We start from the raw sequence: 19,267 nt of genomic DNA on the forward strand, positions 1-19,267 counted from the left end.
CTTCCTTTCTGCCCTAATTTTTAATTTTTTATGAAGGTTCTTTCTTGTAGCTAATTGTAAGCTTTCTCTTCTTGACTAAAGTGAGAGTTTTATGTTGGAATTTGGAGACTGGATGGATTTTTCTACTAGATAAAAAAAGGAAATATTAAATAAGCAAGAAATTTCTTTTTCCATTTTGAATGTAATAAACATTTGTTGAGCACATACTATATTTGCGATTCATGAGAAGGATGGGAGGGGGAGACATACAAAGATAAAGAGAGAACAGTCTTTTTTGTTTCAAGGAGCCAATACTCTAGTGGAGGAAATAATCGATTGCCTATAATAAGTGCTGAAATCAAAGTATAAGTGAAGTGTTTCCAGTACATAGAGGATGGATTGACCTCTGATTGGCAGAATGGGAGGCTCCCCAAAAATAGTGTTGTTGTTGATGATAATGATGACAAAGTGGATGTTGTGCTGATGTAGCAGCTTATCCAACTAATCCAGAAATACAGTTGGTTGCTATGATTTAAAGACTACTCTAAATTAAATGGTAATGTTGCCTCTTTGTTTTTATTTTCAGTGTTGCCACACTTTTCTATCTCAATAGAAACAGAAAATAGTTTCATTGGTTATAAGGACTTTAATAATTTTGAAATTACTATAAAAGCAAGGTAAGAAAGTTTTTTTTTTTTCAGATTATCTAGCTGAACTGAGTTCCAACTCTGGTGACAGTTGCCCAGAGTGAGATGTGTGAACTTTTTCCAGTTTTATTGAGATATAATTGACATATAACATTGTGCAAGTTTAAGGTGTACAATGTGTTGAGTTGATAGATTTATATATCGCTGAGATCTGTGATTTAGTGGCAATGTCTTCCATTACTTTGAAACCGACTGATTGAGAAGACACTATGCCTATAGTTTATTAGCTCATACTGATTTTAGCTGATTCTGATTTTAGCTTTGTTGGTTATTCACCAGAGCGGGGGTGGGAAATCCTAAAGATTTAAGTTCAATGTGTATGTTTAGGAACCAGCATGACTTAGGATATTGGGACTGAGATATGAAACCTTCACTTCTTGTCATTTTTAATGGCTTAATCAGCCAGCTAATGCTGCATAACTGCTCTAAGATCTAATGCCTTAAAACCATAGCCATTTACGAGTCAGCTGGGCAGTTCTGCTGATCTGGGCCAGGCCAACGTCAGTGGGGCTCGCCCATGTGCCTGCAGTCAGTTGGCAGGTCAGCTGGGGGCCAGCTCGTTTAGGGAGGTCTTACTCACATGCCTGGCAGCTGGCTAGCAGTTGACTGAAGCTACAAGGATGATTGGACCATGTGTGTTTCTCATCAACCAACTGGCTAGCCTGTAGCAGCAGCAATGCTCAAAGAGAGAAAATGAGAGCATAAAAGTCCTCTTGAGGTTTACACTTTGGGACTGGCACACCATCACTTCCAACACATTCTTTTTTTTTTTTTTTTTTTCTATACGCGGGCCTCTCACTGTTGTGGCCTCTCCCGTTGCAGAGCACAGGCTCTGGACGCGCAGGCTCAGCGGCCATGGCTCACGGGCCCAGCCGCTCCGTGGCATGTGGGATCTTCCCGGACCGGGTCATGAACCCGTGTCCCCTGCATCGGCAGGCGGACTCTCAACCACTGCGCCACCAGGGAAGCCCCCAACACATTCTTTTGACCAAAGCAAATTACAAGACCAGTGCAAAGGAAATAGACTCCCTTCACACCCAAGGAGCTGCAAAAGTGGTGGATACATGGAAAGGTGGAGAATTGGGGTTATTTTTGCAAGCAATCTACCACAAAAGCTTAGGTCATTTAAAAATGACGATATACTGTAGTTATTAATAACATTAACCGATTTATATAACTATATGTGTCAAGCACTTTTGAAAGCACTCTGTACATATTACCTCATTTAAGCTTTACGAAAACTCTATGAGGTAGATACTGTTACTATCCCCACATTACAAATGGAAAAACAGAGGTACATAAATGTTAAGTAATTTGCCCAAGATCATACAACTAGTAAGTCAGTTGGCCTGTCTCATTCCAGAATACATGCCCTCAAATGCTACCCTATACTGCCTCTCTTACTAGCATTTATTCCTCAAATAGAGTGTTTGTCCCTTAATCTAAACCAGCATAAAATGCTCACTTGACAGAGAATTGTAGAAATTGACTTCTTTTAATGGAGAGACTTATTTTTTTGTTCAAACTATGAATAAGGAAAGTTAGCTCTTGCTATAGTATTTGCTGTGCAGAAAGTTTTCTTTATTATTACTTTAATTCTAAACTAAAAAAAGAAGTATGCAGTTAGAATTTTAAAAAAGAACATATAACTCTGAGATCGGGCATGCTGCTTTTAAAAACATAAAAGAAGATAAAGAGCAGCTCTCCACTGGTATCAAAATCATTGAGGAAATGATGTGTCCTGTAAGAAAGGGCCCCAGACCTGACTCTTTTGATCTCCTCAAGATCAGTTTTTTTATCTAGCACATAGTAATAAAAATCTGTACTTTGGCTTTATTATTGTAGCTTTATGAGGATGAAATATAACAGTGGATGGAAGGCACTTTAAAGTGTATCAAATGCTTTATGTAATTTTGAATTGTTATATTTTATCCAGATTTTATTATTGTAACCCTGTTAGCAAAACAATTTTATGGTATGATTGTTTGACAGATATTTTTATAATAAAGTCATCAACGAGGCTGACGTTTATATCTTTTTTGGAATAAGAGAAGACTTAAAAGATAATCAAAAAGAAATGATGCAAAAAGCAATGCAAAGCACAGTGGTAAGAGATTCACTTGTACCTAAAGATCTGTCATGAATGCTAGAGATGGAAAGTGACTTAAAATTCATCTAGTCCAATCTCTCATTTTAAATAGGTGTGGAAATTGAAACTTAAAATCCTCTGTTGGTTTCTCACTATCCTTAGGATAAAGTTCACTTTCCTTGGCATCAGCTCCCCTCACCAGCCCATCTCTCCCTTTCTTCTCCCTTGCACTGGTCACGTCAGTTTCTCAAAATTACCCTAGTCTCTCTTGCCTCCAGGTCTTTGCAGAGCTGCTCCTTCTGCTTGGGAATGCTCTTTCCCTTTGTTCCCTCCTGCCTCTTCTTTGCCCAGGTAATTCCTTCTCATTCTTTGTCTCAATGTGGATACACTTTCTACTCCCTCAGGCCTTGAGTCGCTCTCAGTGGAGCATGTTTCACACTTTATTGCAGTGGTTCTCAACCAGGGATGACTTTTACCCCCAAGGGGACATTTGGTAATGTCCAGAGACATTTGTGGTTGTCACAACTGGGGAAGAGGATCATACGGGCACTTAGTGGGTAGAGGCCAGGGATGCTGTGAAACTCCTTCAGGACAGTGCCCCACAACAAAGAATTATCCTGTACAAATGAGGTCAATAGTGCTGAGAAACCCTTCTTATTGTATGGTTTATTTACTTCTCTATCATTCTCTACACAAAACTCTTTGGGGGTCTGAATCATTCCCATTGTATGCCCAGAGCCAGCCTCCTTCCTGGCAAAACGTAGGTGCTCTATAAAAATTTATAAGTGAATGAATGAACTCACTGGGAAGTTATTGGTCCATGGTCAAGGGCTAGTGGTTGCTGGAGCTCAGAGTAGAGCCCTGGTCCCCTTTTCTCTAGTTCAGTGTTCTTTACATTATACTGTGGATGGTAAGGGTTCGTGTCATTTTGCTCACTGCTGCATATTCACATAGTTTGTATCATCAGTAATTTAGCCTTTGTTCTTTCAAAATACAGTTTTATTTCTTTAAGATATAAATTAAATGCCTCTTTTTAATGCAAGATTCTATGCTAGACACTGAGATTTAAAGCTACATAAGACAAAATCCCTGGCTTCGTAACACTCAATTTCAGAAGAAAAAAGAACGCAAAATCTATTTTACTGTTGTGGTTAATAATTAAATAATATCATGTGACTTAACCCCATATCCCATTACCCATTGTGTGTTTTTAAATTAGCGTTTCAATATGTAAGCAGCAAAGTACAAAGTAAATATCATAAAACCCCATAAACTCTCAGTTAAGAGCAAAAGTAAGCTGAGAGGTCTAGAAAGATGATGACTCAGTGATTGGAAGAAGTCATCTTTGCCAGCTAGTACAAAAAAGGCCTGTGAAATCAAATGATATTTAAGACGCTTCCGTGTCAAAATTCTAAAGAAATAGATTAGAAAATAACATTCTGGGCTTAACTGTGGACTCATTTACTCACTTTAGTGGTGACAATAAAGCATTCCTCTGACATTTGTCTTCAATTGAGAGGCTAGTAAAGGCACATTTTGTTCATTTTTTCCTTATAAATTCTTCTGTGAAATAACTCTTTCATTTTCCCCCTTTAAACAGTTGATAAATGGAATTGCTCGAGTCACATTTGACTCTGAAACAGCAATTAAAGAATTGTCCTATAGCAGTCTAGAAGATGTAAACAACAAGTACCTTTATATTGGTGTGACAGTCATAGAGTCTACAGGTGAGCGTGGTTTTTTTTTTTAAACTTTCTCTTGGGAAATACTTAGACAGCATTTTCAAGGTATAAATAATTTCTACAGTTCTTTCACAGTTTACTTCCTTTTATAGTTAAGTTTTATTTTTTACATCATTAAAAACTTGGATTAAAGTATAGCTCTGCCACCCCCTAGTCACTGGGTCTCTATTGCCTCACTGGCAAGAATGGGATAACACCTGCCCATCTGGTATTCCAAGTGGGTCTGCAACTTATCTGGCGTGAACATCTGGCACCCCGATTTTCTCACCCAGTAAGAATCAAAATCAAAGAGATTATGTGTGTAAAAACATTTGATAAATCACCATGCAAATGAAAGTTATTACTACTATCATTGTTTTCGTCCCCTTAGCTGTACAATGATGGAGTTGAACAAAGTGCATCCTAAAGCCCTTTTCTTCTGTAATAGTCAGTAATTCTATTTAAAATTGGAGGTAATGTTTCTAAAATAGATCCAATAGTAGTATATCCCTCATAGGGTTATGGTGAGGATCAAAGAGTCAGTATATGCAAAGCACTTAAAACAGCACCTCTTCTTCCTCCTCCTCCTTGTCCTCCCCCTTCCCCTCCTCCTCGTCCTCCCTCTTCCTCTCCCCCTCCTCCTCCTCCCCCTCCTCCTCCTCCTCCTTCTTTTCTCCACCTACTTCTTTCTTAGCATTCTTAGCACCTTGTCTAGTACTCTTAATCCTCACTCCAATGGTTTTAATAGTTATTAATTATTACTCCAAGTTGGGTTACTTTGTCTTACTTCTGATATGTCTTGATTACTAATGTAACTTATATTTTCAGGTCTATATTGAATCCCCAACCAACCTTGAACAAATAATTTAACCACACTGAGGCCACTTTTTTTTTTCAATAAAATGACTCTTAGACCAAATTATTCCTAAGTCCCCTTCCACCTCTTTAAATTTTCCTTCTGGGTAGCAGAATGAAGAATTGAGGTAACTATCGAGTTATTAAGCACTTTGTATGCATCTGATGCTCAATAGATGTGGGAGAATGATGATGACTTTATACTCCCTGCCCTGGCTGTGTTTTTGACATTGTTTTAATGTTTCTTTGTTACTTTTATTTTTCTCAATTTATTACAAACAAATTCAGCTTAAGCAGTATTTATTAGATATGCAAAGAGTGCTGCTAAATATGCAGGCTTACAAATATTAATGATGCGTAATCCCAGTACTCAAGTGGCTTACAAACAAGCATCTATAAGACAAGTAAACAAAGAACTCTGAACAAGAAGGAATTCCACATGTGCTCTAAGAAAAGTGCTTAATGCTACTGACCTTCAGAAGAAGATGAGCTCCTAGGTGATTGTTGAGCAACCAAGAATGGTGTCCTGAAGATGATTGGTCTTGTTGTGAAAGATAAGTAGGGTTTTGAGGCAGGGATAGCAGCCAGGATGAAGTGGGGCACCCTTCACAGAGTGAACATACCAAGAGTGGGAGGTGAAACTTGATCTTTGAGAGTAGCAGATTATTCCTTTCACTGAAGTATAGGATATATATGTAGGGGTATTAGGGATGTAATACTGGAAAGGAGTTTGGGAATACTAGAACTTCGTATATCATTCTTAATACTTTAGCTTAAGTTTTAGCTAATGGGTAACAAACACTATTGGGGTCTTGCTAGTAGACCCTCTGGGCTCTCTCTACCTCAAGCTCTCCTTTTATGTCTTCTCCACTTCTCTCCATATCCCTGCTTTCTAAAGGTGAATGCCCTGTAAGGCTTAGTCTCTGGCCTACCCTTTCTTCTCTCCTTAATGCCTTATACATATTTAACTGAAACTCAGGCCACTGGTGAAAAGTGGTGTCCCTTCCTTGAATTCTTCCTCAGTCCAATCCTATTGCTCTACTTCCATAAGGACCACCTCTGCCCACAAGCCTTGTGCGTAAGGCTTTGGAAACTCCTGAGAAGAGTTTAGACTCTTCTCTGCACTGCCCCTCTGAACCAAGACCCATATCCTACTTGCTGTTGGTAAATGAATGAGTGCAGGAATGGAGTGAATGAATGAATGAGTAGGTCTGTGGAGACATATGAACACAAAATAGCTCCCCACACAGATCCGTACACTCCTAATAAAGGTCAACATAATCCTTGTCATTTCTTTAGGTGGATTTTCTGAAGAAGCAGAAATTCCTGGCATCAAATATGTCCTTTCTCCCTACAAACTGAATTTGGTTGCTACTCCTCTTTTTGTGAAGCCTGGGATTCCATTTTCTGTCAAGGTAGATGATGGGGGGAAACTGCTAAATGTGATTATCTTTTTCTAAAAATATGGGGGTGGCAAACAAAAGAAGGATGATGGAGAGGCAAATCACAGAGGGAACTCATTCTGTGTGTGAAATCTGCCCCTCCGACTATGTGGTGGGTGGTGGGAAACTGCAGACCAGCTTCAGCCTTGGGGATGATATCAACCCTTAGGGCAGTATCACTATTTAGTAAGATAGCCTGTGTTAAGCATTCCCTAAATGAGCATTGCATTAAATGATATGTAAATAAAACCCCATAAGTCTATAGTTCAAAAAACACTAAAGTTTAAAATTATTTGGCAACGTGCTCTTTAAAAGTCTTAAGACAGAGATAGCATTCCTTGAAAATAAACCCCTTTCTCTCACCATTTTTTACTTCCTGTGTGTCTCTGAGGGTGCATTTCTGTGCTTTTCACTCTGCATTCTCTTTGTACATAACTCTTGTCTGATCTCATCTCTCTGTATTGTTCTCCATCCTTTCCATCTTGACACTTTCTGTCTGTCCCTGACTCTTTTCTGTATGTTTTTTTTTCTCCTTTACAATATTTTCTCTCCTTCCTCCACTTTTCCTTTCTAAAATGCTGATAATATGGAGTTAAAACATTCATTTGACCTTTTAATTATATTTTATTGTAGATTAGTATTCTATATCTTATTATATATAAAACATGCTTTATTACATATATGTTTTATTATATTTATAAAATGGAAATTTTTATTCCCTATCCTTTACAAAGCTAGAGTAGAATTTTTTTATTCTTTGAAGATGTGTTGCTTTTAAAAATCAACTTTAGGATAATTAAAATGGGTTATTTATTACTTACCGTAGGTCACTGGCCTTTAAGAGAAAAAAATTTACTAGACCACAAGCAAGCTTTGGACATGCTTATAACTTCTTAGTATATATACAACATATTTAATAATATATAACATATTACTATATAATGCATATGGTAATTTATAATATATTATGGAGTGTATTAATATATATAATACAAGATCACAAAATATGTCACTATATAGAATTTATTATTTTAAAATATATTTTATATATTTCATATCACATATACAAATAAATAATATAAAATATATCTTTGTGGAAATTCTATATGTCCATATGCATGGCAATGAGGGGTAGAGTTTGAGAAAAAAGAAGATGCACTTATTGTTTCTCATATCCAAGAGAATCATTCCCAGAAGTGATTGCCTCATTTTTTCCTTTATCCAGTTCTCAACCAACTGAACACACACAGAAATTAAATAGCAGAAGACCTTATCACATCTACTTGGCAGACCTAATGTGATGATATTTATATTCTGAGTCTTCTCGATATACAGGGGAATCCATTCAAGAATGATTTAACTAAATAAGATTAAACCTTTCTATATATAAGCTGAGAACATGCTTCTTTTTCCTGAATTGAATATGAATAATTTATACATTGGTGAGGAGGAGGGAAAATTATTTCAGAATTGTTATGCTTTAAAAGAAGTGATGAGCTCTTGAAATGAATTTGGACTGTTCTGACAAACAGGTGCAGGTTAAGGATTCACTTGACCATGTGGTAGGAGGGGTCCCGGTGACCCTGAGTGCACAAATGCTCGATGTAAACCAGGAGACAACTGACTCGGAGTCAAAGCAAAGTGTAACACGTTCCAGTGATGGAGTAGCTTCTTTTGTGGTGAATCTCCCATCTGAAGTGGTGGTGCTGGAGTTTAAAGTGAGCTGAATTCTTCTGTTAAATTTTCTGGGACAGTGTGTACTTTTGACTGTGTGTTTTGGCCAATGTGCAGAACAAATGCGGCAGATTTTATACATGAGTCCAGTGAACAGTTCCACAATTTTGCATCCAAAAAAATAAAAAAAAAAGCACCAGAGGCAATCTGCAAATTCACTGAATGGTTCTTGAGGAAGATAAATCTATCAATTTTTTATTTGGGGTGAATTATATCTGTAAGACTGTATTAGAATCTAGAAGTATCAAAATAGGTGTAGCAGTGGAAATCAGTGATAGAAATATTCTCTGTTTCCCACCCCCCAACTTTTTATCTCTTTTCAGGGCCACAAAAGAGCCAAACGTGGAAGCCTCTCTTTTTTCCAGCTGTATGAGTCACTCTACCTTAGAGCTCACTTAATATTCTTCTCTCCTAGCAAATAATATTTAGGTTCCCAATCCCAAATAAAAAATGAGTAAGTTAGTAATGCATGTCAATGACCCCAGCATGAATAGATTCACCATCATCTACTGAGCCCGTACGAAGTGCTAGGCATTGTGCTAACCATTTTGCAGCTGAGGAAACAGAGGCTTTTAACCTTTCTTATGGTTAAATAACTTATCCATACTTAATAAATGATGGTACTCAAGAGGCAAACCAATGCCTGTCTCACTCCCGAGCATGAGCTATTAACCAACCCCTCTGCTGTCAAAGGCCGATATTGGTGCCATGATATCATTTCTGCCCCACTCTGTTTGTAAGCCCTTCTCTGTGCCACGACTTCGCAATGAAACTGGGCCAGAGAGTCTGTGTGATGTCCATTCACGACTCCTGTCCCCAGTCCTCAGGACCTCCCCACTGCTACCCTTCCAACCCATAGGAAAAGGAGTCCCCAACTCACCATGACACTTCAGGAAGGGTGTCAATATTTGTTGCAGGAGCATCTTTCTCTCTTCACTTCACCAGACTTTCCCACCATAGCCTACAATCCCATATTATCCCAATTATTGTCCATAGCCTTTGTAAAGTTACTTGATACCGCAGCTGTACAAACACTTTGGAGTAATGGATTTCTTTTTTCTTTAGAATTTGGTGTTGTGAATTTTAGAAATTTATAAAGCAAAGAAAGGAATTGAAAAGTTATGTTTCACAGAAAACATTAAGTCACAGTCCATGTATCTTTTTTCACTTTTTTCCTTTTCAGGTCAGGACCAAGGACCCAGATCTTCCAGAAGAAAATCAGGCCAGCGAAGATTACCGAGCAATAGCATATTCATCTCTCAGCCAAAGTTATCTTTATATTGACTGGACTGAAAACTATAAACCTTTGCTTGTGGGAGAACATCTGAATATTGTTGTTACCCCCAGAAGTCCATATATTGACAAAATAACTCACTATAATTACTTGGTAAGTATATAATGATAGATTTACATCTATCTATTCCCCCACCTGATTTTCCTTTGCTTATAGAAAAGCGTTAGAATGATCCCTTACATATATTCTTACAAAGCACTTTCAAAAACATCATCTAATTTGATAATCAGTTTTTCAAAAGCCTTTGAGACAGGGAATGATTTTCATGACTACTTCACAGATGAAGAAACTGAGGGACAAAGAGGTTAAAGACTCACTACAGTCACTCAGATGGGAAGAGGAAGGTTGTGATTAGATTAGACCTGGGAACCTCTGACTGTGTTATATGCCTTTCACCAAAGACAGCCTGATTCCTCCATAGAGAGAGCTTGATTAAATTCTCACATTACCTCTGCTCTACTTCATGGCCAAAGATTACACGCCTAGACCCATTTAAAATATGTGCATTTCACTGGAAAAAAGAGGGGACCCAAATCCTGCTCTTAAGGGTTGAGTCATATCATACCTGCTCCAGCAACATCCCTGTTACATCACTTAAATTAATCGGAGGTGTCAGTCAAGGCCGTCAGTGAAAGGTAGGAAAGAATGTAAAAAAAATGTTAAGGGCTTCCTGACAATTACCCAAGAAATGGAATTAATTATTCTGATGATCAGGCCAAACAGGTGATGATGATTTTTTCAACGGTTTTGAAGAAGAAATTAAAAAATAAATGAGGACCATACTGACTGATGAATAATTAGGGGACTTGTTTAGGGACTACATACCAAAACCACATACACAGTCCTGTTCTCTAAGGACAATTTAAGGGATCTCTGAGGACATTTTGGCTTCATATGATTTTTAGAGTTTTTTTTTTTTTTTAACCTCACACCTCCAGTTTAGAACCTAACCTCTGGCTTTAAAACTTAAGGCCAGAAATTAGGGAAAAATAAGATGCACTCTACCTCCTCATCTACATTTTTTAATCAACTAAACAAGTAGATGTTAATGACAGTGTGATGACTTTAAACAGATTTGAGGTCAAATTTTAGCTCTCTGAATTCGTAGCTAGGTGGTTTTGAACTGAAATCAGTATGACATTTAATTACTTCCTGAACCTCAGTCCCTTTATCTACACAATGGAGATAGTATTCCTATCCTTCTGGTTATTACGGGAACTAAAAGAGTTAATTAAATGTACAGTTCCTGGAACATAGTAGGTCCATACAATGTTAACTTTCTTCTTCTTTAACGTAATTTCTACTCCAGCTCCAAGCTCCATCCTGAAGTAAATGTTTTGTTTTTGTAATTACCGTTGCTACTGCTGTTTATTTTTAGATTTTATCCAAGGGCAAAATCGTTCACTTTGGCACAAGGGATAAACTTTCAGATTCAGATTATCAAAGTATAAACATTCCAGTGACACAGAACATGGTTCCTTCAGCTCGTCTCCTGGTCTATTACATTGTAACAGGAGAACAGACTGCAGAATTAGTGTCCGACTCAGTCTGGTTAAATATTGAAGAAAAGTGTGGCAACCAGCTCAAGGTAAGCCACAAACTGTAAGTCACAATCCAACTTTCTTCTGAATAAAGGGGCTGTAAATGCAGCTATCTGTGAAGTTTTTGTGTCATACAAATGATATTTTCTTTTTCAAATGACCTTATAGGTTCATCTGTCTCCAAGTACAGATACATATTCCCCTGGCCAACATGTATCTCTTAATATGGCAACTGAGTTGGATTCCTGGGTGGCTTTAATGGCAGTGGACAGTGCTATATATGGGGTGCAAAGGACAGCCAAGAAACCCCTGGAAAGAGTTAAGTAGTGCATGGCCTTGGTTACTGGGGTGGCCCTATGCAGTGCTTCACAAAGTGTGGCCACTAGGGTAAGTCGTGGGGGAAGAATTAAGGGAAGACTAGACCTGCTTTTCTATAGTCTACTCAAAACAGTGACTCTTAGGAAGGTAAGCCATCCTCACATTAGTCTCTAAAGCCCAGGTCTATCCATTTTTACTTTTCCAAGTATGGAATTAAGTACTTTAAAAACATATGCCATGATAGCAATTACATTCATGGGCAAAGTGCCATTGATTGGGAGGGTTTGGAGATTTGGGAGCAGGGAGCTTTATAGTAGCAGCAACAGAGAAGAATGAATAGGCAACCACTGGGGGTTTTTTGGGTTTTGTGTCCTTTTTCTTACTCATTAAAATCTGTGGCCCAGAAGAATCTGAAAATGATTCACTTCCCCTAAGTTCCCATTTATCTCCCCTAAGCTCTGCTTCTATTTTCTAGGCTTGAATTTCTTTGAAGGAGGAAGAAAGAACTGAGAAACTATTAAGTTAAAAACATTCAGAAAGGAAAAAATGTTTGGGGTCAAAATTAAAACTGGAAAAAGCCTCCCCCCGCAAACAGGTTCTCACCCACTTATAACCTAGAGCCCTCTTCCCCAAAATACAAGAGATTGTGCTCTTTTTTCTTTTAGCGACTTAAAAATTAGCTTGTTTATTAATTCACTTATTCATATATTCACTCATTTATTCTTTTTTGGACATTATATTGATTGCAGTATGCATTCTGTGTACAAAACAGCATGGGGTCAATTTTGAAGAATCACCTCATCAAAGCTTAAGACTTAGTTCTTGATTTAATTTTGAATAGGTATGTATTTCTAAATACAAAAGGACAAAATAAAGGAATGAAGTTGGGAAATTTGGTCTTTGACCATTTGATAAATGAGTGGGCTGTGCATTTCACAGATTTGTTAGAACCATGTAACAACTTGTACCTTTAGTTTTTCAGAGGAATGATTTCCACATCTGAATAGGCTCACCGTTTTGCCTTTAGTTAATTCCTAAGAATTATTAAATTAACTAACTACCTCTGGACAGGTATTTCAAACTTTAGAGAAGAGTGACCTGGGCTGCGGGGCAGGTGGTGGCCGCAACAATGCAGATGTATTCCACCTGGCTGGACTCACCTTCCTCACCAATGCAAACGCAGATAACTCCCAAGAAAATGGTAAAACACTCAGTACTTTTTGTTTATTCTTCAAATTGATTACTGAAATTTACATGGATGATTTGCCTCCCAGACCTCAGTTTTGTCCCTCCTCCAGAATATTCTCTAAACTGATCTTATAATGGCATGACTAGGTAACTCCTCTGTATAAAATGTTTCATTAGCCTTCAAGATACAGTACAAATTCTTTACTGTAATACTCAAGGCCTTCCACGATCCTCTCTCCAGCTCTTTCCAGCTGTTTCTCATCTCACTCTACATGACCTTATGTCTAAGCCATACAGAACCAAGGTAGTTATGGGTGGCACTATTTTACATCTTTGGGCCTTTCCTTATTAGGACTGCTTTCCCTTTTATTAGCCTGAAGAAGCTAGAAGAAGAATCATCTCCTTGATTTGGCCTCTTCCCCATATAGAATTGATCATTGCCTCCTCCTTTAATAGGGGGAATACTATAGGGAGGACTAGATGTATTTATAGCAGTGCATCATTGTACATTCTTACACTTAATTACACACCTTGTCTCAGTCACTGCACTGGGAGCTCTTTAAGGGCAAGGACCACATCTTAATCATCTTCTTTCTGTGGTTTTAAAATTGTTCATAATTATACATGATACTATTATTTGTAATAATATAAACACCAAAAATAATTAAAATACCATACCTAACAGAAACATGGCTCACTCTAAAAGCTTAGATATTTCCTTGTAATCAGTGGATCAAAAAGGTTGCAGGATTAAAAACCAAATTCAGATCAAACAAGTCAAACTGTGTGACAATAGATTGTGAGCCCCTCTAAAAACAAGTCATATTGAGATGTGTAGTGTGCGGTGCCTAGTCGAAAGTAGGCTCTCAATGTTTGTTGAATGAATGACGTGAATGTTTTAAAAAGTTAAATAATTTCACGGAATTTTGTGGTTTTTGAGATTTTATCTCCTTTTCTCCCTTCTTTTTCTTTATCTTTTTAAAACAGATGAACCTTGTAAAGAAGTTCTCAGGCCAAAAAGAATGCTGAAAATGAAGATAGAGGAAGAAGGTACTCTAAAAGTTTCATGTGATTGCCAAAAGGTTATGATCGTGTCATTCAAAAGCTGGAGAAAAGTAAACATTATCTAATTTCTCCTAATTCAAATAGAATGGGTGAAAAGAAAGATATGTACAGACATCTAGCTCACCTCCCCTGGAAAGGTTAATCCAAATTAATCCAATAGTTCATTTGCCATAACCTTAATCTGAGGGAAATAGGTCTTTGTTATTTCTATCTCTAAAATATAAAAGATTAACTTTTATTTGTCACAAATATTTCCTCTCTGTAAACTTCATCTAGTAATTAAAATCATATGCTTCCATTTTATTCTAACAAAATCCATGATTTAAGTAACTTTGAGATATACCTGGAAGTCTATCGCTTCTTGCATACACTTAACAGTTAAGAGTATTTTAGATAATTTTGGGTGGGGAAATAATCCCAACAGAAATTATTTTTAAGTATTATTTAAACAGAGATATGATAATTGGCAATGCTACAATAGAAAGAACATTGAGCCAGCAGTCAGTGCCCTGAGCTCAACTAATAAAGATGTTTATAGTAGTACAATAATACTTTCCATCTGTATATGAGTCATTTAAATTCTAACCTTCATTCTAAGTTTTAATGATATGAAAAGAGAGATACTGATTAATCGAAGCACTTATGATGAGGAAAGATGCCACTGGTGAAGAAATGTTTGAAACCACAAACCACAAGAAATGTTTGAATAAAATAGGATTTTTAGCTTGAAGAAGAACATACTTGTATAGTGATGATAACTATCTTCAGATATTTGCAGGCTTCTCAGATCATTAACTTATTTTACTCAAAGGGTGCTGAACCCAAGGTGCCAGTTTCAAAAGTCAGTACTCAGCTTAGTTGCAGGAAGCCCTTAACCATTTAGTGCAAATCAGAGTGGACTACCTGATGAGGCCATATTCTCCCATTCCTAGGGTAGTTCCAAAGCGGGCCTGGACAGTCAACTAGCCATGGCTCTTGTGGGGCTGGGGTCCTATGACAGCAGAAATCCAGTATCCCTCAAGAGCCTTTCTAAGCCTGAGATGTTTTGACTCTATGCATAATCAAGGGCACTTGAATTATTGCCATTTCAGCTGCTAAATACAAAGATAGAACGTTGAAGAAATGTTGTCGTGATGGAGCCTATCGTAATGATGATGAAAACTGTGAGCAGCGAGCCGCTCGGATTAAGTTAGGCCCAAGATGCGTCAAACTTTTCAAGAAGTGTTGTGCCATCGCAAGCCAGATTCGTGCTGCCGAGTCTGGTAAAATTATCCAATTGGGAAGGCTACGTAAGTTTGACATTTTCGATTGGAAAATATGGGGAAATTGATGTAATTTTATGCTTCCAAAAAAGGTGGTTTACATGCTCTATTTAAAATGGGAAGTAGAAAAGATAACTTGCAAATGCTGTTAAGAAAAAAATTTTGTTGTCATTTTTGGGAATCAGAAGAGGTATATATAGTACAGAGCAGAGTGCACTAGTACATAGTCAAGACCCAGGCGAGTTTGAAGCTGACTCATTCTATAAACGTGAATGATTATTTATCCTCTCTGAGCCTCAATCTCCCCATTTTTAAAGCAAGAAGCTTGGGCCAGGTGATCTCTAATATGCCTTTGAGTTCTAAAATTCCATGGTTCTGTGATATTACAACCATTAAAAATTCTGTTTATACCTATACTGACCACATATAGCAAAAGATTTCTAAATGTAGCATAACCTTAAATGTACTCACATAAAGTTGAAATCTTATTTCAATTTCAACCACAATATACATTTTCAGAATTTATAGAATTCTCATTAACATGTTTTCAGAACTTTTAGGACTTTCAATTCATTTATATACAGTCAAAACAAACAAAAGCAGAGTGACAGATCCTGTTTGATTGTTTTGCTTAACAGTATGTCTTTTTTTGTTGTTGTTACTTTTTTTCTTTTTTTAAATATTTATTTATTTATTTATTTTTGGCTGCGTTGGGTCTTCGTTGCTGTGCACGGGCTTTCTCTAGTTGCGGTGAGCGGGGGCTATTCTTTTGTTGTGGTGCGCAGGCTTCTCGTTGCGGTGGCTTCTCTTGTTGCAGAGCATGGGCTCTAGGCATGTGGGCTTCAGTAGCTGTGGCACGCGGGCTCAGTAGTTGTGGCTTTTGGGCTCTAGAGTGCAGGCTCGGTAGTTGTGGCGCATGGGCTTAGTTGTTCCACGTCATGTGAAATGTTCCCAGACCAGGGCTCAAACCTGTGTCCCCTGCACTGGCAGGCAGATTCTTAATCACTGTGCCACCAGGGAAGCCCTTAACAGTATGTCTTAAATGTCATCATTCTGAGTGGATACATTTCTGCATAAATAAATTCTTGTGGCCATTTATCAAAACCAGGTTATTAGATATATTTAGGTTGTTTTCAGATTTTTGCTTATTACACGCAGTATTTTTTATGAACAATCTAGTACATATCCATTTTTCGTGGTCCAGTTTTTCAACTCTAATCATCTGGGTTGGCATCAGCTGCCTGGAATTCAGCCTCTGTAGCTCCCTCCTCTCTGTCCCTTGTTCTAGACAGCTTGGCCTCCCAAATTCCCATGGGTGGTGTTGCAACTCTGCCAGGGTCTGTATGTGTTTTTCTCCCTGCTCTAAAGCCTGTAAACTGCCTCCAGACAGTAAACCTGGATAATTTTAGGGTTCATCCAATCTGTCTCCCTTTTCTCAGGGATCACTGTCCTGGCTCACTTATGCTCTCATATTTGAAAGCTGTTGTGTCTGGTTTTCTAGTTTTCTTAAGGCAGAGGTGTAACTCCAGTCCCTATCAGTGCATCTTGGACAGAAGCAGACATTCTGTCCATTTTTATTATAGAAAATATAAATAAATTTCTGAGGTAAGGCAGAGAATAATATAAACCTCCCTATTTTACAAAATAAAAACAATTATTGCAATTTTTAAAATGCAAATAACTTTATAGACTAATTAGTATCTTGTATAATTTTCCGAACATGAAACATTTAGCAATTTAAAACACAAATTATTAAACATATTTTTATGCTTTATTCATTTTGTCAGTGTCACTAGTGGAGAAATCCTAAGGCCTTTATTGTTCTATTTTGAAATCACTAAACAAAATGTTTCATTGACCTTTCCGAAAATGTTTAAGCTATTGATTAATGTCCATATTTTAAAATTCAGCTCTAAGTAGAATTTGTGTTGTTTTTCCATAATCAAATATATTTTTCCCCCAGATATAAAGACTCTTTTACCGGTAACCAAACCAGAAATAAGGACTTATTTTCCAGAAAGCTGGTTATGGGAAGTTCATCATGTCCCCAAAAGGTATTATATTTCTTTGACTTTTCTCTGAAAAATATGGGAAAATGCAAATATTCTGACCAAAAATCTGGAAACTACCCATTTCCCAATATTTTATTTAAGAGTCAAGATGATACCACCATTGGGTCAAATTTTATTTTACTTCTTTTTTTTTTAGCGTGTGATTTCTTCTAATAATTGGTTCCAGGTCATGATTAACTCTTGGGGAAGAAGGGTACCATTCCATTCAACTTCATTCCATTTCAGGTAGTCTTTACCGAGCACAACTGTGTGCTTTACACTGTATTATGCAGCTGTTTTCATCCTGAAATATCTGTAACTACAAAACATTGATTAATAGGGAGAAAGGTTCTTTTCTTGTTAAAGTCCTTTATTCAACACATGTTTATAGAATGCCTACTCTGTACCAGGCACTGAAAACAGTGCCCCTTACCTGAGTGTCATCCTTCCTCAGGTCGTCCGGCGGGGGGAGGGGGGGTTGGGGGGGCTCAAAGCACAGACTTTCCAAGGAGCCATCAAGGCAGTGAGTTCCGGGCCTGACATCTGACTTCTAATGGGTCTCCTGGCCTCTACCCTTGTCCTGCCTGATTCCTCCTCCACAGTGTTGTCCACTTCATCTGACATTGCCCCTTGGCTAGCATTTCCCCTCGCAGACCTTTCCACCGCTGTCCCCCACCCAGTGATTGGATGTACTGCCCCTCTCAATTAACTCTGTTGCACATATCACACAATATAATAATGTCCTGTTTACCTGACTGTCTTCCACATTAAAATGTAAATACTTCCAGGGCAAGGACTAAATTCAGGTTAGTTTTATATTCAGGACCTGGCATAAGGTCCGGCTTCTAGAGGCACTAAAATAAATTTGTTGAATCAATGCATACTGCCTCTGAACTTTTAAAAAGTTTTATTGGTACAGTTATTACAGTGAATCGCAATTTATATACTGAACTATTTCTTCCACTAGACCGTGAACTGCTTGAGAGCAGGACTGTATCTATGAGAGCTGTGTACTCAGTATTTAGTGCTATGCTTGACACAAAGATGGTGCACAATAGCTGTTTGTTGAATGAGTATAAGCTTGATCTTAATCAGAAATTTTTAGTTATATCAACTTCGTTATGAGCAGTGTTAAGATGCATTAGTATTTTGCTTCCCTATTTTAGAACATACTACACAATAAACATAATTTTTTTCTTTGAATTGTATGTTTTGAATTTGCAATGTTTCAAAGACATCCTTCTGAATTTGAATTCTCATAATACAAGTGAAATATCTAAAAACATGGAATGAGTATAAGAGTTACTGAATAAACTTCTTGCTTGATTTTTCTTTAATACCTGATGAGATTTTGTTCTGTTGTGATTTTTTTTCTTTATTCTAAAGTAGTATGAAGCAAGAATTCTGTTAATGCAAGCTGTCAATTTGGGTTAATCAATGTTCCTCTGTATTTGAATATATCAACATTTTAACTTTCAGAAACCAGTTGCAGTTTGTGCTACCTGATTCTCTAACTACCTGGGAAATTCAAGGTGTTGGCATTTCAAATAGTGGTAAGCAAATTGAAGTTATATGCTCACGTAAGGAATGATTTGATTTGGCAAAATGCAGTTTTTTGTTATTGTCTTTTTAGTTTACACAGGACTTAAGTGGTGTCATTTATTAAAACCTATTTTTAATGTATTACAAAGACACTTAGATGTGCCCACATCATGGACTGTATCAGTTTCTTCTTTTGTTCTTCTATTAGCCATCATTTTATAAATACTGATGTGAAGCCCCCATTTTCCTTTGTATTTTCTCAGTGAGTAGAAGATTCAGTAGAGTTAGAGAAAAATATGTAATTTCTCTCCTGGACTAGTGCCCTTTTGTGGTGATTTAGTGCAGACACTTTATAAATAATTTCAGGCTTGGCTTGTTTGCTCACTATATTTTGTTCTTATAAATCTTGGTTTCCACAATCAAAATTTTATGCCCATTAAACGGAACCAATAATGAATATCTAAAAAAGAGATTTGGTG

The 19,267-nt window shown here is 37.3% G+C and overlaps 1 protein-coding gene across 1 annotated transcript in view; it reads left to right on the top strand.

Annotated features, from left to right (window-relative positions):
- Window positions 1–19,267, top strand: part of C5 (complement C5) — a 78,105-nt gene that overhangs the window by 15,970 nt on the left and 42,868 nt on the right. The window contains exons 7-19 of the mRNA XM_060014226.1: window positions 566–656; window positions 2,679–2,793; window positions 4,376–4,502; window positions 6,651–6,766; window positions 8,326–8,511; window positions 9,711–9,914; window positions 11,200–11,409; window positions 11,531–11,680; window positions 12,752–12,881; window positions 13,856–13,918; window positions 15,025–15,222; window positions 17,159–17,249; window positions 18,726–18,799. Of these exons, the coding sequence (XP_059870209.1) occupies window positions 566–656; window positions 2,679–2,793; window positions 4,376–4,502; window positions 6,651–6,766; window positions 8,326–8,511; window positions 9,711–9,914; window positions 11,200–11,409; window positions 11,531–11,680; window positions 12,752–12,881; window positions 13,856–13,918; window positions 15,025–15,222; window positions 17,159–17,249; window positions 18,726–18,799 (1,755 nt within the window). The remainder of the gene's footprint in view (window positions 1–565; window positions 657–2,678; window positions 2,794–4,375; window positions 4,503–6,650; window positions 6,767–8,325; window positions 8,512–9,710; window positions 9,915–11,199; window positions 11,410–11,530; window positions 11,681–12,751; window positions 12,882–13,855; window positions 13,919–15,024; window positions 15,223–17,158; window positions 17,250–18,725; window positions 18,800–19,267) is intronic.

The sequence above is a fragment of the Delphinus delphis genome, chromosome 6 (genome assembly GCF_949987515.2).
Source record: "Delphinus delphis chromosome 6, mDelDel1.2, whole genome shotgun sequence".
Classification (NCBI taxonomy): Eukaryota; Metazoa; Chordata; class Mammalia; order Artiodactyla; family Delphinidae; genus Delphinus; species Delphinus delphis.